Source organism: Megachile rotundata, chromosome 6 (assembly GCF_050947335.1).
Source record: "Megachile rotundata isolate GNS110a chromosome 6, iyMegRotu1, whole genome shotgun sequence".
NCBI lineage: Eukaryota > Metazoa > Arthropoda > Insecta > Hymenoptera > Megachilidae > Megachile > Megachile rotundata.
Window position 1 is genome coordinate 10,309,997 of NC_134988.1, and position 26,334 is coordinate 10,336,330.

A 26,334-nucleotide genomic window follows, 5' to 3' on the forward strand; every position below is an offset into this window, starting at 1 on the left:
AGGTTAGACAAGGATTTCTAGGCGAAGAGATTAGAATGAATACAAATTTTGGAATTAAATTTTAACTGTCATAGTAAAGTTTAAAAAATGGAGACTTCTGTACATACACGTGTTTAAATTCAGATTGTCAAATCCTAAAGTTTTAGGACAAATTAAAAGCTCTGAAGTAAAAGATTTTAGAAAACTACGAACAATGCAAGCAACAGACAGTGCGTAGCAACGATGTCACGTAATATGAAAATAGAAAGTATTACACGAAAGGCAGTTGAAGCCACGAGTGGCACGTCACGCAACTCCCTCGATTGTTCGCTAACTGGATAATTAATTAGCGGTGCCCCGATACAACTCACAGTTTCTGGTATCCATCCGAATCTCACGAGGGGAAAAAGAGGAAGAAAGACGAACACGCTCGAGAATTATCAGCAACGCGACGAAGTGGAATCGATTCGGTTGACCTCTTTGCGACCGTGTACCATCCTGGCGGTTCATCCTTTTGTAAACAGTGGATAACTCGAAGAAACAATTATCCGACCGGTAGACAACGGGAGCCGTGAAGGTTGCGGAAAGATTGAAAAAGACGCGTCGCCTGAGCAAAAGCAAGCTTTGGTTAAGAACAATGGCAGTGTCCTTTGAGGAATAATAGGCTCTTCTCGTCGAAGGAAAAGCGTCCTTTTTGTCTCCCTTCCCGGCCGCGGCGTAATTTGCTCGGAGAGCGTCGACGGTAAGCACCAGCCGGAAAAAAGAAGAAAGGAAGCGGACGGGGTGAAACGGGGGGTGGAAAAAAAGAAAGTCGGAAGAATGAGAATAGACGTCTCACTGTAGACTGTAGGCGTTTCGGCACTCGAGAGGAGAGGAGCACGTTCCACTCGAGTCGGCGAACACGAGAAATCCACAGGAAAGCTACGAAAACTCGCGACAGAGGGGCTACGAAAGCGGAGGACGCTCGTAAGCGGGTCAACGACATCGTGGAGTGGCGAGTTCATGTTCATTCGATCGACTCGGCCCGCGACGCCGTTATCACCGTTTATCGAGGTGTTGTTCTCTGGCTGCGTTCATTCCCGAGAGATCGGCATCGCACCTGCTTTCGATCGTCTCGCGCGGAAACAGACGAGGAAAACAAATATCAACAGCTTGGAAACGTCGAAAAGTGGCCACGGTCGCGTGCGTGTTTCTGCAGCCTGCCGGCAGGACGCGTGTTGTTTTCGGGGCTGGTGAACCGGAAGCGCGACGCGATCCTCCGGTGACACCTCTCGAAGGACACACCACGTTAGGACACCAGTTAACCACGATGGGACGACGTTTCTCCGCGTACTGACACTACGTTCGAACGAACGCGATCCGCGTTCCTGGGTTAGTTGATACATCGGCCTAAGGGTTTGCCGACTCAACCGCTCTGTGGCGCCACCGGGGAAGCCGGACGACACCCCCGTAACTATATCGATCCACAACCCCTCTGCCGCCCCCGATCTTCGCCACCCGTTGCGACCCACACGACAACGCCAGGCCACTGCACCCTGAAGGCAACGTGTCCTATCAAACTCTACCTATATACCCGTTATGCTACTCTCCCGCTATCGGTGTGCAAGTGTGTCTGTGTAGCGAGGCTTGTGTGCGACGACCGATCGTCGAATCGCGAAACCACGAGGCGTCTTCAACCACCGTCGATGCGGTCAAAGGTTTACGTACAACGAAACTGTGTCATTCGGATGAATCGAATGTTTGGATGATCAGGTCGCAGCGAACGAGAATAGAAAGCTGTTTCTTTTTCAGTTGGACTGAGGGAAATTATTTAAGTTTACCTGATGTTGTATATCGTGTCAATATTTTAAGTCATTATTTTTATACATGGTATTAATATAATTGTTAGTTACGAGACTGTTGGAAATTATTTAAGTTTATGGACAGCTAAAGTTGTATGTCGTATCAGTATTTTAAGTTATTTTCTGTTAGAACGTGGTATTAATATAATTTTTAGTTAAGAGATTGTTGGAAATTGTTTAAGTTTATGAACAGCTGAAGTTGTATGTCGTGTCAGTATTTTAAGGCATTTTCTTTTATACATGGTATTAATATAATTGTCAGTTACGAGACTGTTGGAAATTATTTAAGTTTATGGAGAACTGGAGTTGTATGTCGTGTCAGTATTTTTTTTGTACATGGTATTAATATGGTTGTTAGAGCTTCTGTATAATGAATAGACATTTTCGTACTTTCAGAAAGATCCGAATTTCTGAATAACAAAGCCTGAAATTAACAGAGAAGTACATCCCCAACTCCCAAATACCTAAATATTTAAATCCTGAGAGCAACCAAATTTTCAAAGGCTTGAAGTCTAATTCCCAGCTTCCCAAAGTTCCCCGACTCCCACATTCTTTGAAATCTCTAAATTATAAAATTTCCATATTTTCAAATGATCCAAATTTTTCAAGCCTCCAAGTACCTCAATTTTCAGCTATCTCTAAGTCCTCCACTTTCCAACTTTCTAAATCTCTGAGACTTGAATTATCAAATGTCTAAAGGCCTAAAAGCCCCAAATCAAGTTCCCAAGTCCCTGAATTTCTAATCTTCAGAATCCGAGTTGACCAACCAGAAGCATCGAAGAATATCTGCATTTGGGCAGTGAAAGAAACTATGTTGAATTTGTAAACGATACGAAACACATATTAGAGAAGGCTGATCTGGCAAAGTTGGCGACCAAGAGGACACTCGGGCATCGAAGGACGTCGCAGCTATTTCAGTATAAACGCGGCATCAGAGCATCCTGTCATTTAAAGTACAATTTTCAAGAATAGACCGGTTACACAAGACACTCGTATGAAAATAATCTTATTATACTCTGCCATTGCTCCTGGACTTTTTCAAATTGACCCCTCCTAATCTTTATCGAGTTTTCACTCTATGATTTATTTTTCACAAGGTAATATTTTATGAAGCATAAAGGTTAATTAGCTCTTTAATTTAATCGTAATTGCAACTGTGCAACGCTGTTTGCGTTAATTGTTGAATGGTTAACAAAGGTTTGAAAAGGGACCATAACCATCTCTGAGCTCTTTAAATTATTCCTTGTACCCCAGAGAGCTATTATCGTTTATTTTATTAATTTAAACTTTGAGCAGAAGGGTAGGCTAGTATTTCATTTTATATTCGCTCTCGGACACTGAGAACCTATTATTAACTCTAAACAGCCCACATCTTACAGATGAGTCAATAAATCGAATAGAACTTTGATTTCTATTGCCACAATTCTGTCTGCGAGCTAATAAAACAGAAAGAATATTCGAGTGGAACATAGACTTCGTTTAGATTAAGTACTATATCATTTATCTTCGATTTTCTGGGATATAAAATTCGGATCTGAAGACTTTTGAATTTTCAAGATCATTTCCTGATTCTGAAAGTCCTCAATGCCAAAATTCCTCAAGTTTAAAATTCTCAAGTATAACTCAAATATTTCTGAAATTCTAATTTTTCGACTTTGTCCTCAAAGGTCTAAATCTTGCAAGTCTCTAAGCGTCAAAATATTCAAATATTCAACAATCAAGTTTCTTTTATTTTTATTGTTATTTTTCTTAGAAATACCTTTCATGTTAATGACTGGATAATTTACGAATCCTCTATAATTTACCTTCCTTCTGCCAAAGGGCTTGTAATGCTCCCTCCTAGCCGGCCGTCGAAGATGCGCCATACTTCAGGGTACACGACTGCAAAACAACTCGCAGAAGTGACGACCGATCGCGCGAACCGCGTTCTTTCTCGCGAAAAACACCGTGAGTGAACAATGAGATGAATGAAACGTTTACACGATCGCCTACGTGATCAGCTTTCGTCAGCTTCGCGAGTCCATCGACTTCCGGCACGAGCCACGTCGAGTCCTGTTTCGAAACCGCATTTATCACGGACCGGTTGTCAGTTGTGTCTCACTTCACGCACTCGATGACTCCGTTTCCGGTGTCGATCGCATCTATCCCTCTCTCGGATCGGATACCGGACTGCTAGACAGAAAACGGCGTAATTGTCCCGTGAGAATTAACGATTAATAGGCATCGTCGCGAGACGTCCGATCTTTGGATCCATGCCGAACGTTAAACACGATAGCTGATGACGCGGATCTTCAAGGTGCATACAGTAACGCATAAACCATCAGCCTTAACCTTGACTTTTGAACCACGACTGCCGCCAAAACAGGACCTATGGTGGATCAAAAAAGTATTGCAACATTCTTACGATATTTAGAAAAAATAAAAGGGGTTGAAAATTTTAACATATTTTGCGGTGGTAAAAATGTAGAGTTATAGTCAGTATTCGTATGTACATAGATAATTAACACGTTCCGGTGTAACAGGTGCAGAGGTCGCTGCCCTATGTAATATTACACGGGTGAGACAGTGTCACGAATTAATGAACGTGGAAATTATATCTGAAAGCTTGTATACAATACTTCTTTGATTCACATAACTGCACAAGCGTGTCTATCCCGGCACAGAGAAAAGAAAATAACGTTACGATCGAAGGAATGTATCCGTATGCACGAATAAACCTACCACTCTTTCAATTCATCCCGTTCGGTTCATTCATCCACCTCCACACACACACGCACGCACACACTATGACCGGTCTTTTCCTCCGGAAAGAGCCACCAATTTAAATCGCGAAACACTCGGTTCCTGAGGAGGAACGCGGCACACGTGTACACCGTGTGGAACGAATCGCGCGTCAAGAACGGTCCACGGGATCGATACGTGGCCGATGATCGATCGATTCGCGAACGGTCTGGAGACTTGACGTCCCGTTTTTTGCCCCGTTGTCTCTTCGACTTAGAGACGGACAGACGCTCTGATCGTCGATGAAACTGGTACGAGACGAGGCCGGTATGCTTGTACGTGTGCTACTGGTGCGACGAGTAGCTTTTGGAACGCATCACGACCTCCTCCGCTATAAATAAAACGGTGGCCGCCACACCGAAAACTCTGCCAGCCAGCCAGCCAGCCAGAGAGAGATCCGTCGTAATTTTCCTCTTTCAACGAGGGAACACGGGAAGAAGATGTACTCTTGGCGAGTACGTGAATCAGCGATCGACTGCATCTAATTTTCGGATTCCTGGATACTCGGGCACTTCTTGTTATTTACTGGACCATAGTCACTTAGCATAAGTCAGCTTAACATCTGACCATAGTAGCGATTAGTGTGTTTAAGAAGTTGTGAAGAGACATGTAGACTCATTGTAATTTAAGGGTTTAACCTTTAATCTGCTAGTACGTCTCATTGTTAACCCTTCGATGTTTCTTTCTTCTTCTAAAGCCTTTTTCTGTTTAATTTCTACAGTTACATACGAATATTCTATGATTACATATGAATATTCTATGGTTACATATGAACATTCTATGGTTACATATGAACATTCTACGGTTACATGTGGATGTGTTAATGATATGGGTTAGAGGATGAATCAGTGATGCATGTCCATGCAAGAGAGGTCCCATGGTAGACGGTGTGGACAGCCATGAAATATAAGACAGATAGTTATACAGCCTCCTCCTATCCATAACTCGAATTTATTTTTATATTTACAAGTTTATTAACTTGGTAAGGTGAGAGGCTGTAATCATTGAATTTCGAAACTTGAGACGAGATGCAACTTTTATCAGATGGTGCGGTGGAGGGAAACTATGAAAATAGTACATACATGTAGCATCCACAATTTTATTTGGGAAACCAACTTTTAATATTCTAATAGATAAATGATATACAGTATAATGTTTACAGAACCTGATGCTACCTTGAATTAAATGTAAAGAAAATATAAACAGTGTCATAGTATAATTTGTACAGAACCTGACGCTACCTTGAATTAAGCATAAAGAAAATATAAACGGTCCATACATCTGTGTGAATGATAAATAACATGATTATACACTGTCCTACAATGTAACGTGTATTACACACTGACCGTCCAAAATTTCATTTAGATTCGTTCTGATTAATCAAATTTCAAGAAAAGCTACATTGTAGAATCAAGTATCCGATTTACGGGGACTGTGAGTAATCGTGTTGTTTAGAGAGACATCAAAACGTCAGAAACAAACGGGTATTATAATCGATAAGTAGGTCTGGGTTGTGTCTAGGTTGAATCGACGAGCTACTAAAATTTGTCAAAGCTGTTGAACAGGTAGCTCGACGCCAAAGCAAATAATCTCGGTATCGCCGTTTCTAATAATGTTCGAGCATCGAAGGATCGATGAAATCAATTTACGATTTCAACCTACTTCAGCCATCGAAACGGCCAATGATATTTCACTTTTCGTTGAAAACTTCGGTCAACTTGCTCCACCGAGAGTTTGTGTCTTGGAACAAGATATCTTTGTGAAGAGTTGAAGACGTTAAAATGACTCTTGTAGAAAACACATAAAAGTGCAATTATCAAATTAATTTCAGCTGCAGTGAAGTCAAAATGGATGAAGCGTTCAAGAGTAATTTCGAAAGTAATTTCTCTACCAGGATTTCAATCTTCGTCGAGTTTCATGGAACGGTATTTCAAAAAACGTGATGGGAAAATGTATTATGGAAGGAAAATTGAATTAGCGACAATTAAAAAAATTGCTGAACGTCTTGACGTCAAAGCTGGTTAAAATTCTTGAAGAGACGTCAGAAAAGTTAGCATTGACAACGAACTGCTGAATCTGCATTCTTTACGACCTGTTAAGACATAAGTATTCGGTCGTTGCTACGCTAGGAATTTCATTTAGACCAGCCAGCATCTGTAAATCCTTCAAAATCTTCGGATGACGCGTTTCTGGAGTAATATTTTCAAAGTTATGAAGGAATTGCTTAAATGAGAGAATTTGTAAGAAATTTCAAGTTCTGCTGCTTTTAAATATATTTTATTTTAGAGCGGTACATTAGAATTTTATAGTGAGAAATGTTCTTGGCAACTTCTTGCACTGATGTGTATTCTGGTAGTTATGGAATTTCTTAGAAAAATGGCGAAAGGGGTGGAAAAAATGTCGCTTATTTTAATTAATAAGTTTCTGAATATAGAACTTGTAAAATTAGGAATTTGAAAATATGTAAATTTTGATGATTTAAATATTTGAGAATTTGGAAACTTTGATTCGGAAATTTGGAAATTTACAAGCTTGAAGATTTGTAAATTCAAAGGGTTATAAATTTGTAAATTCGAAAGGTAAATTTGAAAGTTCGAAAACTTTCTTAATTAAAATATTTGAGAATAGTTCTGAAAGTTTGAGGAGTTCCTCCTATAATTCTTCGTTCGAGCCCTACATCAAAATGCTTTATTAAATAAAACGATCAGTAGTTATAAGTTAAGAAGTTGTACCGGAACGTGAAGTCTTCTTTCCGTAAGAAGGTAACTAAGGATTCTTCAGAAATGAACGTCTTGAACAACTCAGTCGCCTCTTGTGGTTGATCAATGGAACTAAAGTCCGCAGACATTTCTATTTCCCGCCGAAAGGATATCGACAATGCAGAATCCTCTTTTACCGACTAACAGTATGGCAGACAGGTACAAATATCCTGAAGACAACAGTTCACACCGTCAGATGACTCTAAAGTGAGAAAAACTAATGTCCCAATTTCAAATTTGTAAAATACGCTTTCAACACTTTTACTTATTGGAACTTTTCAATTCTGTCAATTAGAATGGAGATAAAACATTTATCAATTTATACTAAAAAGATTAAATTACATGACATATCTATATTTATATCATTTCTGAAAGTTAATGCATGATAATACAAAAGCCTCTTATAATCTATCGATCTATAAAATTTATTCGAGAAATATTTTTGTCCCAAACGATTTCCTCACATATTAAATACGCTGATTTTTGAGGTCCCTTTAATCAAGCAACAGAACAAACAAGGTTTCAATAAAGATATGTCTATCAATAATTATTCATATTCATGGAATAAATAGTTGGTTCCAACAGAAAAGACTTTTCGTGAAAATAGATCAGAAAACCTATCAACGGTATTACCATCGGTTCCGAGACTCTCTGAATAAACGTCCCTCGTTATTGTCATCGAGAAAAGCATCTCTTTGTCGAAAGAATCGATGCTAAATGTACCGGCTCCGAAAGTCTGAACTTCTCGGCTAGATGAATCCACAACGTTTTTAAGCGCCCTTTACTGAAACGTTTCTCGTTTTAATTATTCACTGTTCGTCGTTATTTTCGTGCCGCATTCAGCCATTAACTGTTTCCTCTGTGTACCAAACACTTTTATCGCTCCCGTCCACTCATTATTCACCAATTGCCACCAATCCTTTCAATGAATATTGATATAACCGCTTCTACTTTTCGTACTTTATCTGAATAAATAAAAACTTATTCCTTGGTACACGGTATTTCAGCATCTTTGGAAGCCGTTTCTAGGTTTCTACATTTCTGGATTTTTAGATTTCTGGATTTCTAGATTTTTAGATTCTTGGATTTCTAGATTTTTAGATTTTTAGATTTTTAGATTTTTAGATTTTTAGATTTTTAGATTTTTAGATTTTTAGATTTTTAGATTTTTGGATTTTTGGATTTTTGGATTTTTGGATTTTTGGATTTTTGGATTTCTAGATTTTTAGATTTCTGAATTTCTGGATTTCTGGATTTCTGGATTTCTGGATTTCTGGATTTCTGGATTTCTGGATTTCTGGATTTCTGGATTTCTGGATTTCTGGATTTCTGGATTTCTGGATTTCTAGATTTCTGGATTTCTGGATTTCTGGATTTCTGGATTTCTGGATTTCTGGATTTCTGGATTTCTGGATTTCTGGATTTCTGGATTTCTGGATTTCTGGATTTCTGGATTTCTGGATTTCTGGATTTCTGGATTTCTGGAGTTCTGGAGTTCTGGATTTCTGGATTTCTGGATTTCTGGATTTCTGGATTTCTGGATTTCTGGATTTCTGGAGTTCTGGAGTTCTGGATTTCTGGATTTCTGGATTTCTGGATTTCTGGATTTCTGGATTTCTGGATTTCTGGATTTCTGGATTTCTGGATTTCTGGATTTCTGGATTTCTGAATTTCTGGATTTCTAAATTTTTAGATTTCTAGATTTTTAGGTTATCAGATGTTTATTTTCTTACACCCCTAGTTCCCTATGTCCCTAGTTCTCTACATTCCCAGTTCTCTACATCTCCAATTCCCTACATCCCTAGTTCTCTACATTTTTAGTTCCCTTCGTGCCTAGATCCCTACATGCCCAGTTCCCTACATCCCTAGATCCCTACATATCCAATTACCTATATCCCCAATTCTCTATATCCCTAGTTCTCTACATTCTTAGTTCCATTCGTGGGTAGATCCCTACATTCCTTAGATCTCTACGTTCCTAGATCGCTATACGTATTTCAAGATCTCTATATCCCCAGATCTGAACGTCTCAATATTTTTACATCTCAAATTGCTACATTTCAAATCTCCTACGGTTTGCTGTGTTCCAGGATTCCTACATCTCCAGACTTGTAAGTCCCTAGTTCCTTACGTCTCCAAATTGCTACATCTACAGATTGCTACGTCCCCAGATTCTTATGTTCCAAATCCCTTACCTCCAAAAATTTCAACTAGATCCAAAAGTTCTAGACGTCTAAATCCTCTGCTCCATCCTACATCCTCTCTATGATCCTACAATGTTGAACGTCTCTGTACCTGCACATCATACTATTTCTATATTTTCAGATATATTAACGATCCCAAAATTGCAACTAGATCTAGAGTTCTGAACCTCTACATCCTCTCCTCTATCCTACATCCTCTCTATGATCCTAGAGTGTTGAACGAGTATGTATCTCCACGTCATAGCATTCCTATATCCTGAGATCCATCCACAAATCCAAATGTCCATTACGCAAGCTTGAAATTTCACTCATCAATGTTCCTCCGCAAAGTGGCGTCGTTTCACTCCGAGTTTCCTTTATTTACAAGCACGTACGTTCTCTCAAAGTATCGTCTGTCAGCCTAAATTTCTGTTTGCACGTTTGTAGCATGCATCCGCACCTGTTTCGCCTCACTCGCGGTTGCATCATCGCATCACGGTGCTCGCCTCCGGAAATGTAGGCCGCTTCTAGCTGACGAGCAAAGCAGATTTAGCATCCCGTTTCTGTTTCCCTTTCCCCTTGCTCGTCGATCGTTTAACAGCGCAATTTCGTTCCGAGATTTTCCAGAAGCGGATTTCGTGACACTCGCGCGATCGCGATCGCAGCTGCTGCACGCCTCGAGACGAAGGTCGGCCAGTAAATTGTTCTCGATTGTGACGAATTAACCGAACAGATCGCTATCGAGCTACGGAATTATTTTTCCCCTTTGTGATTATCGTTGAAATATCGTCGCCCGATAATCAGCCCTGTTCCTTTGACTTTGTTAATTTCAGCCAACAATTAAGAGATTAAAAAGTTCCTTCGATAATCGCCTGTTCTTCACGTGAACCACCTGAAACACGAAACTCACTCGACCGTTTGTTCAACGCTCACAGAGACTTTGATTGCGTTTAGAACCAACTATGTAGAACTAGTTCCACGTGGAACGTAGATAGATTGCAGAGTTTCGTGAATTTCGCGACTTTGGACGAAGTGGCTTGTTTAATGTGGCTGGTACAGGGTGTACACAGAATTTCGTGAGGAATGTTTTGTGTATTACGCCTCGTTGAGAATAGCCTATTCTGTCGGGATCATGCTATGCTTGCCTACAATTTGTAGTGCTTTATGTCCAGAATGCTGAATTTCCTCCAGTCGACTGATTCTGTGTCCGAAATGTAGAATCCTCTTTATTGTATTCTGCACTTGTGACACAAAGTTTGCTCTATGCACATTCCTCTGCTTTTAGATTATTATACCAAACAAGCTTTATTTGACTACACTAATTTTGATAGATTCACTTGATAGTTGAAGTCATGAAGTCTTGATAGTGATGCATTCTTTAAAATATAACTGCATGATGTTCCATTTTTCCGCTAAACTCTTAAAAAAATTTACTCGAGTCTTCCAAGATTCTTCAGCTACAAAAAATTATTACCCTCACATAACTTTCGAGTGAACGTTTCATGTCCCAATAAAAATCTGATCAAGTTAAATGACCTATATTGAAACTGGAATGTACCATCGTCTGTACATGCTTGTTTCAACATGGACGCTGAGAAATGACAGCCTCAAAGAACCCGGAAATTCGAATTGTCTGTTGGCCGTGTCAATTTACGCGATCCTCTCCAGTTACAATGTTCGAAGAACAACAGCCAAACTTCACTGTTTTCGGCTAGCAGCGGTAAATAGGGTCGCCGTGATGGGTTTCGTTCCCTGAAGGGCCCAGCCAACAGACGGCAGATGGCAGGCACCTGACAGCCCTCCCTTTCGAAAAGGTCTCGGTTGTTCGATAACATCGAAAATCTTCAAATTTTATATTACAATAGCCGACATCGTTCCCGCGAGTTGCCGGACTCGCAAGGATACAAGTAACGAGAGAAACGGACAGATGAGTATAGAGCTCGATACGCGCGTTGCCCTTGAACCGACAACGAACACGACACAGAGAATCATGAAGGCGAATTAGATCCAATCGAATGATTAAGGACGACAGGCATGAGCTCGAGGTGGACCCCGATTACCTCGAGATAGCTTAACTCGAACGAGTACACGTTGATAGGGGAATTCGTGGAACCTACGCTCGGGAACTTAGATTTTTTGGGGAAATGGGGGACGGACACCCGTTTGCTTTCGAAGTTACACTCGTGGGATGGTGTAGTAGAGTAGAATATAGGCGGAGCTCGTGAGAAATTAGCGGGGAAGAATTTTTTAAGAAATTAGTTGTAAATGCGCTTATATTGTGAAGAGCCGTTATGAGTATTTTACAATTATGAAAGAGTTGTTCAAACTTCTATGGCTCTAAATTTATGTTAAAAAGTAATGATTTACAGAAAGCCTGCTTTACAGTTAGTCTGCTTTAGTCGTTATTATACTTTAGTTTCAAAGTTTTTAAGTTTCAAACTCCTGAAATCGCAATATTGCAAAATTCCAAGTGTACGTCACTTTGATAATTCGTAAATTACAATGCATGAAAAAAATTAATTTCTGCCAACATTGGGTACATACCATCTCGTAAACGGCGCCATATCGGCACAATAGAAATTGCATGTATTATCGTCAATTACTCGTCGTTCGATAATTTCGCGAGTCGAAGGTAATTGTACGGGTTGGCTGAACGACGCTCGTTATCTCCGTAGTCCTGGCAAGGAGTATGACCCACGACAGTAATCGCGTACCACGAACAACCCCAATTTTGTGGGTCACCGTTGCGACAGTCTCTGCAGTCGCACATACGTGTCCATACTATCGGCACAGCGATGTCGTGAATAACGTAACGCCGGATCAGAATAGAGGGGAGACGGGCCAATAATTACGCTACTCTAGGTACACGACATGGCTGGCTGTTAAGCAACGAGATACAGGCAGAGTCAAGAAAATCGTGGCTCGCGTTTCACGATCACATTTGCCTCTCGCTACAAGCCGATCGTGTTTGCCGCATCCTGCCACCGATGAAGAAATTTCTCATCAGTTTTCTTGCTCCTCTTTTTGAACCGCCGCACGAGGTTCGAGGAAATCGATCCGGAGTTTTATGCAAATTCAAGGATCCGCAAGATCCAGTTGGTTCTCGGTATCCGTTGGCCACGTACGAGCGGTACTGAAAGGTTCGTTAAACCTACCTAGAATTCCTGGGACGCCTTTTATTACACTTTGTACAAAATTTCCTAGGAACTTTACTTTGAACATTAGCGGCTACATATTTCTGGGCGTATTAAAGCTGAGATTCTTCTCGTAATTTAATTAGAATAGTTTAAAGGAATAAATTGCCCTTCTGTTTAAAGGAAGTGCAGGAGTAATATTCTCATCCTTTGAGAAGAGGATAAGAGGATCAAAGGGGGAGGATCAAAGATCACAAGTTCCAGATTAAACTTTCTGTAGGTTTTCTCTAGAAACTCCATAAGACTAGACATCTCTTAAGGCTTCTCTAGGGTTTTTCCAGACATACTTTCCTAGGTTTCTAGATTATGCTTCTCGTAAATTCCCCTCAGACCTTTTGTCTAGATCTCAGTCTGCAGAACGTATGTCGAACATTCCTCAACATCCGCTTACAGTATTGAGAGGTTCGTTAAACCTCCGTATACCTGGCCGCTTTTTACAAAATTTCGTAGAAACTTTACGATCCACAGCTCGATCCACAATCGTACATATTTCTGGGGTCCGACGAATTACATAAAACGACGGGACGGTCCAGCAACAGAGATTCCTCGTTTTTCTCTCGCAATTTCATAAAAACAGCGTATCCCCGAAATTTTTATTATACCGTTTATTTTCTGAACGGAACACGGCCAATGCGCACGGCGGGCCGTTAAGAAACGGTCTTAGGATAATCCTGTCGTACGTTTTACAGCCCGCACTTACACGACCCTGTTGCACACCCACCGTAGGCCAGGCAAGCGTGCACGAGCACACACACTGTGTGCTTCTATACCAGCTTTCTCTTTTTATAGCCTTCTAAGCATCCAGCCCGCCTTCGAGGCTTCCACACGCAACAACAACAACGGGAAATCGTCGAGTGTGTGGGTAACGCTGTACGCTCGTTGCACGCGTGGGTGTGTACACAACCTGCGTGTACGAAGACGAATCACGGAGGCGGACGAGCCGTCTGGGGACCATTTTTGTGGACCGAGAAAAAGGCCCTCTGTGCGCTTCGTCTAACTTCAAGATTCAATGTCCTCGTATGACAATGGCAACATGTATCTGTCAAGTGCTTGAACATTTTATTATTGACAAAGTAAGTGTCGTCTCTTTCATTTTTGAAAGCAATTTTAGTATAGGGATCTCCATTTTGTATAGGGTTCAGATGATACATCAAGGTATGTTAAAAGTTAAATTGTAAGAAAGTGACCAATTTTAATTTTGAGGCTAGAATGCTGCTATATAAATTTCTTCTGTATTTGATTTTCTCTTCCGAACTCATTTATTATTGGGTAACTACTGTGGACAAGATGGCGGTAGCTCCATGTTAAGAAATATGAGGTTTGAAAAACATGGACGAAAGCCTCGTTCCTGTTTAGGTTCGATTCCGTCAATTATTCGATATTCAAGGTTCGCTAGTCGTAGCGTGAGTAATGAGGTCAATAAATTTGAATCAGAGAATCGGTTTCAGTCATCCATCATAGCTGCTCGGTGCGGTACAAGCTCGGCTGGAGTATTCCTCGTGTTTATCGCAATGATATTCGAGCGAAACTTTTTACGAGTGTTTAATGTCCAAGGTAACATGAGAAGTTATTTTGTTTCTCCTCTCTCCACGAGTTAAAGCAGGGATTTAGGCACCTCTAATCACTGTTGGACCACGAAGAGTATCGCGTTCGTCCGGTTTGCAAGTTTCTCATGCAAATGGAACGACAGATAAGAAGCAAGTGGCCGAAAACGTTGGTACAGGTATAACGAGGCAATATTTTTCCAAGACGGTTCGAATTCACGCTCGGTCGGGGCCACAGAATTTTTTACTTCTGCGTTTAAACCGATTTATCGGTGGCCATTACTCGTAAGGCACCGTTCACCGATAAACGCTCCATCTTCTCTCGTGGTGTAAAGTATTGTTTCAATAATAATTAAACGGTCCACGATTGGTTATCGTAACGGCTGCATTTTCGTCGGCCGATCGATGCTGCCGCGCCGAATTTAATTAACCCTTTACATTCCGTATCGACCCGAGAGGCCGTCGAAATATTAACAATAACCAGATATGAGTCCATTATAAATTTCCTACTTTCTTAATTTGGAAAACTATTCTCTTCACAAAAAATCTGCTGTTTTAACCCTTTGCGAGAGGTGACTCTCAGTCATTTTATTTAATACATTAATTTGAAATGAGCATTTTTTAACTGATTCCATAATGTGACACGTGTGACGTATAAACATAGTGAAGCAAACAACAGTGGAAGTTATTAGTAGAGAAATAGTAAAACCTCAAAAGAATTCATTTAACTTTTTAACTGAGTTTTGAAGTTGCTGTTTGCGAACAGTCAAATTACCTTCGAGTGCAGAGGGTTGAAACACAGTTGAGGCTAAACACAGTTAACTTTCAGGATCAAATTTGAACATGTTCTACAGCAATCCTATCAGAAGTTGTAACGAAATGGCGAACGAAACGAAATTGAAAGGATACAGTGTCGAGTTTTCAGTGAGCGGAAATTCCTACGCAGAGTTAATTTGTATGTCCCATAAAGTGTGCAATGAATAATCATACGTGTCCCAAAGGTTGAAATTGATAAAGTCATTCGAGACGGTCGATTGCTCGCGACGAAAATCGGAGCGGAATCGCACGAGAAGTCGTTCGACGGCTGTCGAATAACAGGAATCCGCTCGATACTCGTTACTATAAGTGGCACGAGTGCTCGAGCGCGCGCGCCGCACAAATTACTCCGCTCGCCGGCTGTTTACAGTCATTGGCACGTAACCGCGGCACACGCGCTCGCGTTTGCACGCGCGTGCACGATCATCCTCTCGTTACGACCAGTGAGAACATCATCTACTAAGATCGAGTTACAGTTACTTCTGTTTTTTTGCTTTTCGATAATCGAACCGAAAGAACAGTCCGTTGAAAGAAATTAATTATACATTGGTATCGAGCCTCAGATAGATCATAGGAATTTGGCATTCCTTTTTTAATAGTAATCGCAGTAGGTGTAATAGTAATTAGGAAGGTCGTTGACCATTCCAGTCAAATCTTTCGGGAGCGAGAAGACCTTGGATTCTCGCATAATTCATGTCCAAGGACTTTAAATTCGATAAGATGCTCTGGTCGAAAATAATAAAAGTGGTATAAGAACAAATAGATGATTTACTGTTTTTTCGATGGTTGTTACACCGCGAAGTAATTACATTGTCCGAGTTAATTAACTGACTTAATATTCCGCACGTGTTCTTGATTCACCAAATTTTAAAAATGTTATATTCATAAATTTCTTGGCTTATCGCAGTATACTTTTATCTTAAATCGCCAGTAAAACCCCAAACACATATTGACATGTCCGAGCAAAAATTGCTGCGTTTCGAAAATAAAACTCTTCAATTTATCATCAAAGTGAGCCTCGCGAGAGACCCGTACGATAGAGAACGAATAAAAACAGCCGAAACGCGAACGAGAGAATAAATTGCTGAGAATTAAAGGCTCCGTCCAAGAGATTAATCGTTCCACTTAAAAGCCAGGCCCTTAAAAGTTTAATTAGCTACGCTTTTAACGCGCCATGACCGCGCGACGCAGTAATTGCAAGTTCGCCCGAAACCACCGCGATTCTTCTACCTCGTTTGATTCCAGATTCCAACCATCCTAATAATCTTTAAAAAGGAACAAATCGAACTGTTGCAAATTACATTTTCTTCGAACTATATACAATCATCGATTCATACCTTTTTTGGTTTAAGCGCGAGGAATTCTATCTTGTTTATGTTCCTTAGGTAGGTTCCTTTTTAGGCTAGGTTTCTAGATTCTGTGTATTTTCTCTGAGTTCTGTGGATTCTCCCTCGAGTTTCTTTAGATTCTATATAGGTACTTAGGTGTTAGAATCTTCTTATTAGGTTAAAATTAAATTTCCAAGAATCTACGACAATATGTAAAACACATTTTGTCGAATATCTCAGAAATTATGAACACTAAAACCATCAAACCGGTCAAATGACCGCTCCACAAGTTTCCTCTTATAAGGAACACATTTTCTTAAAATACATTTCTTGAAATCAGAATTGATTTTCATCAACATAAAGTATAAATGTGTGTACTAATTTATGCTTCGTTTGTTTATTCATTTTTCAACTTCATTTTTAATTTTAAGTTGAGTAATATTATGTACCGGTAGGTTTAGTGTTAAGCTAAAATAAAAAGTTGTAATTGTGGATTGCGTGTTTTCTGAAAAGCTTTCGCCGCCATTTTCTAACGGGGAAGCGAACATGTAAAGTCGTGACGCAAGAATTCATAGAAATTACACATTATTGGTTTAATGAAAGTCGTTGGATGGCGAAACCAGAGCGAAAAGAAGGCGAACAACAAAGTAATAAATCAGTACTCGTTCATTAATGTGCAAATGGCGGGAATCGAAAAAAGACGCGGCTCGACCGGTACGCGCATGCGCTGGCGTACACAGGCCCTTCGACTTTTCCTACCGATTCTTAGAAACGGCAATTAAGATCGAAGCAATTCCTTTAGCGAGCGACAACAAGCCTGGTCCCGAGTATTTTTCTTTTACGCTATTAACGAGCCTCCGTGAGAATAATAATTTAATCGGTTGGCCTGCTTGTTTGCCTCTTTGCACGCTCGCGCACGCATACTTAGAGAAGACCGTGCAACCTACACACACGCGCTCACGTTTTTTGCTACAGACAACGTGTTTGTCCGGTTATCATTATGCGCAACCTAATTACCGGCCAATGGTTTCATGGAACGCCGTCCGAAATCCAATTGACGAGATGTCCACGCGATTGCCGATTCACCGACGAATTAAACGCCCGCCGCTGTCGCTGCTCGAAACATTTACATATTTAATGCCAAGGACTTGTCGTGAGTTATACTTACTTGAAATGTGGGCGTTGCCCGCGGCCACGTTTCATGTATTTCCTTACAGAATTTCGATTTTGGCACGGCTCCCCCTCTTGTACGAGAAACACCGATGTATCATTCTGGAACGTTTTCTCGGTATCCGGGCAATTTGTAATAATAACCTTACGTTTTTGCCTTTAAACGGCCTTTTAAGACTTTCGGGAAATTACGCATAATAAGGGTGGAAAGTATTCGCGGAGTAACACGAAAAATTTCGGACAGCTATTATCGGTAACTAATTAGGAGCTGTAACTTTGCCTCGTAAAACGTTTCAAAATTATATATCTCGATCCTTGAATAATTCGAATTACTTACAAGTAATTGTATGTATACAAGTATGTTGTACTATTGTATAAAAATAAGTGTTTTGAAAGCTGCACTATGTATTAAAACGAGCAAGGGAATCATGACGTGTACTCCGTTCGGAGTTTTATTTCTGATGATGATACTTGTAGCCAATACGCAGGCTATAATATCCCGATGGAAATTAATACCTCGTGCGCATTCAAATTATTCTTTAACGACATTACGAAGCCTCGAAACAACTTATACGATGATTGGTCATCTCGTTAGAGCGAAACGATCCTCTAATTATTTCGAATAGGGGTATTACGCGATACAATAAAATGATGTACCGCTATAAGTTCAATGACGAGACGCGTCTTCGAGCGTTCGTGTATCATTGCACGCGATATCAAACACGATGACAGAGTCATTCTATTGTCAAGTATGACTAGAACGATTCTATTTACGGATAGATCTGTCAAAAGAGCTACCAACTTCTTTCAATCGTAAGAAATTATTTTTCTATCGTTGATGAGTTTTTGGAAATTCGTCGAATTACGAATGATTATTCTCACTGTTTAACCTCTGTCGTTGAACGTTGAAAAAGGGAAGAGGAAATGTCGACAAATTCCCACTTGCTTCGGAAAAAATTGTTTACTCGCATAATAATGAAGCACTGGTATATTTAACGCGGATCCCTGAACTCTGCGAAATTCCAAAATCGTTCTGTCCCTGTGTTACAACTTTTTCTTTGTGAGATACGAATTCGCGACCTTCGTATTTTTTACGAATAAAGAGATAATGCAAATCAACGTGACATTTTGGAGCAAGTATGGACTTCTTATAATATGCTCCTTTATTGAACATTCAAGAGTTGTGAAAATAGTTCTTATTGAAAAAATGCTTTGCAATAGTGGATCTTATAATATACTCCTTTATTGAACATTCAAAAGTTGTGAAAATAGTTCTCATTTAAAAAATGCTTTGCAATGGTGGATCTTATAATAGCTTCCTTTACTGAACATCCAAAAATTGTGAAAATGGTTCATATTTAGAAAATGCTTTGCAATGATGGATCTTATAATATTCTCCTTTACTGAACATACAAAAGTTGTGAAAATAGTTCTCATTCAAAAAATGCTTTGCAATAGTGGATCTTACAATATTCTCCTTTATTGAACATTCAAAGTTGTGAAAATAGTTCTCATTCAAAAAATGCTTTGCAATAGTGGATCTTATAATAGCTTCCTTTACTGAACATCCAAAAATTGTAAAAATAATTTTTATTTAAAAAATGCTTTCCAATGGTGGATCTTATAATATGCTCTTTTACTGAACATTCAAAAGTTGTGAAAATAGTTCTCACTTAAAAAATGCTTTGCAACGATGCATCTTATAATATACTCCTTTACTGAACATACAAAAGTTGTGAAAATAATTCTTATTTTAAAAAATGCTTTGCAATGGTGGATCTTATAATATGCTCTTTTACTGAACATTCAAAAGTTGTGAAAATAGTTCTCATTTAAAAAATGCCTTGCAATGGTGTATCTTATAATAGTGAACGAATTTACTGAACGACTTTACCGAACGACTACATTTGGACTATAGACTTTGAAACAAGGTAAAGAAAGATTAAAATACAATTTAAATAAATACAAAGCACCGAACTAATTTACCTCTTTAATAAAATAACTCGAATTCGCATTAACATCGTACAATCAGCGCCCTCCATTTGCAGTACGTACTTATGGTGTCCCTTAATCGGGGATAATAAACCTGTATCGGTGATAATGTCTCTGGTGTTATCTCTATCTTCTGCCAGGCAAATATATCAGGAACGCTTTTCTTTTTAAGACAGCCATTATTTCCCGACTAGTTAACAAGTACCTACTGCTGAAAGCAGGGGTATCGATTATCGCGGACCATAAATATCGTAACGATTTCATGGGGCCCTAGATGCCCGGCCACGTATCGTGAGCGATCGGGCTCGTGAACGAAACAGGTCCTGCTTTGACAATCGCGCCTCTCGAGAAGTCGCGTGGGTGTAAAGCTGGCTCGACTTTCACGAAACGAATTGCAGCAGCCTAACCGGGACTTGCTGGCGGCGAAACCGGCATACTCTATAAGGAAACCCGTTCGCGCGTTGTTTCCTGATCGCACGGTTCACCGTGTCGCCCTTAAATAACGCAATTAAAACGTTCTCACTCGGAACCGATGGACTCGTTCGCGTCTTTCTTCCAGCTTCGACGGTAGAAAAATCGATCCGAGAGCTGGCAAGCTCCATTATCGGCCTTGGACAACCACGAAATTGACTTTAACGCGCGAGAAATCTCGAGATTAAGGATCGACCGATGCGATGCATCATCCTGGGAGGCGTCGAATAGACTTTCTGACGTTTTCGACATATTTTCAGTTATTTTGCTAGTTTTTCAAGGGCTATGAGTTTGGATTTTTTGATTTGGAAGTTTGTAACTTTTGAACATTTTTAAATTGTTAGATTTTTAGGTCCATGCATTCTGCACATCTGTTCACATATTTCTAAGTGTTTGTCTTTTCAATTTTCTAAATATCCATATTGTCGAACCTATCAATTTCCAGCTTGACCCAAATCCTCAAATCTTTAAATTTCAAAATTCCTAAATTCCCAAATCCAACCTTCCAAACCTCAAATCTTTGAATCTCCAAATTCCAACCTTCTGAACCTCAAATCTCTACAATCCTCAAATTCCCAAACTCCTTAGACCTCAAATTTCCAAATATCCCCACGTTGTTATGTTCCAAATATCAATCTCTTATATCCCAAATTTTCAAACTCCAAGTTCCCCAAATCCCAAACTTCTAAATCTCAAATTGCTAGAAGACCAAATCGCCCAAATATCAAATTCCTATAGCGCCAAATTTCTCAAATCTTCAAATCTCTCGAATCCCCAACTTGCTAGTTTCCAACTCCTCAAACTCCTCATCTCCCAAATTTCAAAAACTCCAAATCCCTGGAATTCCTGAAATCCCTAAATTCCCAAATTCCAATCTTTCAAACTCTAAATCCCTAAATTCCCAAATTCCATCCTTCCATCCCCAAATCCTCAAATCCCTTAAATTCCAAACTTGCAAATTTCCAAATCTTCAAATCCCTTATCTTCCAAATTTCTAAAACTCCAAATCCCTAAATTCCCAATTTCCAACTTTCCAAACCCCAAATCCTTAAATTTCCAAACTTCTCAAATCTCCAAATCTCTCAAATCCTCAACTTGTAAATTTCCAACTCCTCAAACTCCTCATCTCCCAAATTTCTAAAACTCCAAACCCCTCAAATCCTTCAAACCCCAAATTTATCTCCAACTCCCCACTTTCAATCTCGAATTCCCACCCCTTCCTTGCCACATAACCTTAAATCTCTCCATCCCTAATTCCCCCAAATCACCATACATCCAAACCACACACTCGCACCTACAGACACCTAACATCGAACCATTTGTCATTTTCATATTAGGTAAATGTACTTCGTAATACGCGATGTTGTGTAATAGGTAAATGTGTTTCAAGGTTTCGATAACGTTCAACGACACCGTATCCTGAAAATAGCGAAAATATCGCTGAAACAACGAAGACTGTTTGATGAAGTAATGGACGTTGAATGTAGCGAGCGTTCCTGATAAGCGATGTTTGCATTAAAACGTTGATTTCGTGCGACAGACTATCTGTGAAAATATATTTAAGCGGCTATGAAAGTTGGAAGAAATATCGAGTTAGTTGCATAGATCGTTAACATTATCTGTCTAGATTATTTTAGAATTATGGAATTTTCGAGATAAATACGGGGAAGCGAGTAAAGTTCCACGTTCAAACTTTAATCTGAAATTTTAACGAGCATCTTAATTATACGGCGCTGTTGTTACCGCAAGAGTTTTGGGATTCCACTGGAAGCCCCGGGTACTTTTAAGACCCTTTTTCGTGCACAGCTTGTTACATACCGATATTTATCTCGTGAGTCAGAATTATTCGGATATTCGAAATATTTAATGTTTCAATCACCAAATCGCTTTTCCAAAGTGAAGAAAATTATCTTACGTCACAGCTTATTAAACAAGTTATTATTTTTACTTTATTGATACATTTTTCAAAGTATTTTACCGTTGCGTAAAATCGCTTCAATCGAAAAATTACCGCCCGATTTACGAGCCATTCCGGGGAATGAGTCACATCACAGCGAAGAAAACGTTAAACGTAAAGCACTTAAAATTGTCTATTTCATTCAAATAAACCAAGGGATGGTACACAGATGAACCACATACCGTGTGAGAAACAATAATAATCCACAGAAAAATAAGCTGAGAACTCCATGCTGTTTAGACTAAACCCATAATACTTTTCTCACCAGTGGAATGATTTTGCGGTAGGAAAAACTTGTCAACACGACCAATTTCGGGTTTTATTCCATGTAGCTCCATGGACTTTAATAAATTAATTCATATGAAAGTACAACGATTAAAAGAAAAACTGTTGGAAACTAAACGCATTAACTTTCTGTTATATCAGTGGAATATAAAATGAAGATTTCTTGGTCTAAAAAAAATTTTAATAAGATTTTACTTTGCTTTAAAAAATTCAATTGCGACTGGTACAAGTCTGCAGACCTAAATGTTCGCTGCGCCGCCATCTTGCCTAGATAAGCGCACCACCCGCAACAGCGCTTCCGAGCGTAATTTAGACATCACCGTTTCAAAAAAAAGCGAGAAGCACAGCATCAGAAGTGTTGTTCGCTCACGGTGTGGAGAGTCGACGTAATAAATTCACCGAAACGGCGCGATGGTTAAAGTGGCGCGGGTGAATCCGTAAAACGAACGTCGTGGAGTGTTTTAATGGTCTCGCGAGAGAAAGCGAGCGGAATCGTCGACGTCGTCGTCGGTTTAGCCTGGTATCTCGTGCTCATTGGAATTAAACCGTGGTTTATCCTTTTCCAGGCTGCCACGAGAGGTTCGTAAATAGTGGCACAGCCAGCGCCGCGACCTCGCGACGAATCGTAAGAACCGTGCTCGCTTCTTGCTCGTTTGCGGAGTCAGGATTTATAGCGCGACAAACCGCTGCGACCGTCTCGATGATAAAATATCGCGTGGACCCCGCTGTAACGATGATAATTACAAGAAAAGCCCATGTTTCATGCAACACGCGCGAACGACAGGTTCCAGAACGCCGGGGACAGAATTCAGTGTGCAACACGCTTTGAACCGAGGTACAAATGTTCGGCCGACTTTTTTTCTGCTTTACCCTCTCGCGATTTGTACGTTTCTGATGCAGCGGCTTCGCGTGACAAACTTTCTAACTGGAACGGCGTAATTCGCATGCCCGATCGCGCGATCTCGAGCAGCGTACGATCCAGCCAACGAGCACCAGAGCGAGAACCGTGAAACGAGTAACGAAGAAAAGGTACGTCGCTTAAAGAGTCCAGTCATCTCCGAACAGTTGACCTTGATCTTGAGGGAGAGCTAGAGGAAGAGAGAGGCCACAGAGAAAGAGAGAGAACGGTAAGGTGCACCAGGAGGGCCAGAAATAAAGGCGGCAGTTAAGGCGCGTTTCATCGCCTTCTTATTTTTGGCATTCGCGCGAATTCAAGGGGGGACGTGCTAAAAATTCAATCCCACACTAAGAGTAACTTTGTGGTAGCCACGGAGGAGACGTTGATGCATTCAACGGTGGTGCTTGAAAATTCACCAAATTTTTGACTCGGGAAAACATAAAAACCCTTGGGTTGACCCTCGTGCACCGTTCGAAATAAATTGGTCCAAAATGGAAACCCAATATTTGATAATTTCTTAATAAAACATTCCCTTCGGGTGAAACTAACGATACGTAATAAAAATTTGACGGGTGCGCCACGGTCAGAATGATCGGAGAAATAAGCTTCAAATTTTATAGCGAGTTATAAAAAGGCTATAAACTTAACCCTGTATTTTCATTCGGCCATTTACACTCTGCCTCCATAGTGAATTACTACAGAAGTTGCTTCAACCCCTTCCACGAATTCTTAAATTAAATACAAACACCCTATTCTTGAATAGATGCATACACATTTTCCTAACTGACCAGACTTGCGTAGAAAAAGAGTGCCAAAAAAGTACCAAATCGTAGATAACTAATGAGAGTATTTAACATCCCTTGCCCGACAGCCAGCATTTCAGCTCCACCTAAAATTTGGACCCGCAAGTCTCGAGCCCGGCTTAAAGTTATAGTTGTAGAAGATACCCGCAGGCTTTTTTCGCGATGATACCAGGTCCAAAATGGCGGCGACGTTGGTGGCATAGACCAAGCATATCAATCTCATTCTCAAAGACAACCTCATCAAACGTTGTCGAAACCCACAGACAATTATCCGCAGACACATGTCCGGGGATAGTCCACATCCATTGTCTCCGGACAAACTACAGACACCACAGAATAACATGCGAGTGCCAGCTAATCTCGTGCTAATCCTTTGTCTTCGGGTTCATCTGGATTTAGACAATTGTTCACAGACACATGTCCGCGGACGATGCGATCAGACAGTCTGCAGACAATGTCTGTAAGCTGGACGAGCCTTTAGCCTCACGGCGGACGTAGCGTTTTCGCTCTCTCCTCTCGCGGTTCGCCGCGCTGGGTATAATGGCAACGTGTTTTCGTCTAATGTACTTTTTGTGATGTCCTTGATGGAGGAGTCTGCGAATGCAGAACTACAGGGCTGGCCCGGTGGGGCCTGGCATAGCACGGAGAGAGGAGAGGATGGGTTCTATGGAAGCGAAAAAGAGAGGGAACGATAGAGAGGGGTGGAGAAGGTGGACAGGAGGGCCCGGCAGCACCTCAACCCACCTCAACTTTGGGCCTAGTCAAGGTCAGTGAGGCAGGCCCCACCCTCTCGTCCCCCCACCTTCTACAATCTGGCTTCTTCTCGCTTCTTCTTGCGAGGCTTCTTCTTTCGGCTTCGCCTCGTCTCGCGTCCCTCTCTGATCCCGGCCAACGCAGCTCGTACCGCATTATCGCGTCATACCATGTTGGGACCCACGCCCTCCTCCGTTTTGCTTCACGTTTTTTCACCGGTCTCTTCCCCTCGGGAACCCGCGAAATCCCAATTAGTGGAGATACCCGCTCGATACTGACCGGCCACCGTATTGAACGGCGAATCTCGCGCGAATAATCGTCGAATACGCGCGAGGATAGTTTACTGGATATATGGAAAGCGTTGAATGTCAGCTCGGCGCAACGTGATCCGGAGATAGAGGTGTATACTCATCCTGAGATTCGAAACCAGCTCGTATAAAAATACTTTGCGACCGCATGGAATAAAATATCCCTTATAATCTGCGCTTGGGCAAGCAAATTTTTCTATCGACAGAGATTGTAGACTACCCAAAAGAAAATGTAGGGGAAAGTTTCAAGAAGAATACCAGCATATCTTAAATAAGGACAACAGTATCGCAAACGTCGATTTTTTTCAGCGAAGCTTCATAAAAGCGCGTGGATATACACGCGCGTACGAGAGGGCGCACCAAATAGCCGCGTCGGGTATCACGTGGCAGAATGAAGGAAAAAAGAAAGAAAAATAAAGAACGGTCTATTTATCATGACACCCGCGATCGTAAAGAAAGGTCTTTCGAGAATACTCACGGAGGATGTCTGATTCATCAGCTTCATTCATCAACGTCGACCGCTTCTGTTTCTTTCATTTCTTTGAAACCTAACACGCTTCTAGTGTACGTGCATCATGCAAAAGTGTGAGCATGACCGGTTACACGGAACAGACGCGGAGTTCTGCTCCTCGTTTATGATTATACAGATCATTAGAGGGATCACTGCCAAGTTCTTTCTTTCTTTTTATCAATATGGATCATTTTGATATTCGATCGTTAGCCGACCACCCCTTGCGTTAAATTACCTCCTTATTGAAAATCCATCATTCGACCATCCATAGACGCTCGACGATAAATACGCGATAGGATTCGAGGCATCTGGAGCAAATAAAAGATCCGTAGAAAAGCAGAGGAATATCGGACCTTTCGGAATCCGCGAAAGAGCATTCCCTGTCATGTTGCATTTGCACCGCAGATACAGCTCGGAATGTCTGGCGATAATGATCTACGGACAAGGTAGGGATAGCGCTTTCGAGAGAATCGCCGATGAAGAAGGATCCACGAGAAGAGGAAGGAGAAAGAAGAGGAGGAGCGGAGCCAGTAATCCGAGGCTCGGAGGTGAGTGAGCGAAGGCATGCTAGTACCAAATGAGATTGGATCCTGACCATGTAGGACGACTTCTGGGCCCTGCTAGTTTGCCAGGGTCCTTTAGATTCGTTCAAGTCAAGTTTCTCTCCCCGCCATTCCTCGGGTGTCGAAGTTGCATTCCCATCGACGCCATTCGAGTTCGTTTCAGCCGACCAAAATATTCTGTGACCGGTGATTTGCATT

General features: G+C 40.8%; 1 protein-coding gene across 5 annotated transcripts in view; it reads right to left on the reverse strand.

The window, feature by feature from the left end:
- Positions 1-12,284, reverse strand: part of LOC100875269 (Ca2+-channel-protein-beta-subunit) — a 44,578-nt gene extending 32,294 nt beyond the window's left edge. Inside the window, exons 1-2 of one of the 5 annotated variants that reach the window (XM_076532368.1) lie at positions 4,542-4,867; positions 3,626-3,989 (exon numbers count right to left, since the gene is read on the reverse strand). In XM_076532368.1, the coding sequence (XP_076388483.1) occupies positions 3,626-3,685 (60 nt within the window). In that variant the 5' untranslated portion in view covers positions 3,686-3,989; positions 4,542-4,867. Of the gene's footprint in view, positions 1-1,078; positions 1,316-3,625; positions 4,189-4,541; positions 4,868-12,087 lie in introns of those variants that run through there. The other 4 variants (XM_076532367.1, XM_012285007.2, XM_076532370.1 and 1 more) reach the window with 4 other exon arrangements.
- Between the last annotated feature and the right edge of the window lie 14,050 nt (positions 12,285-26,334).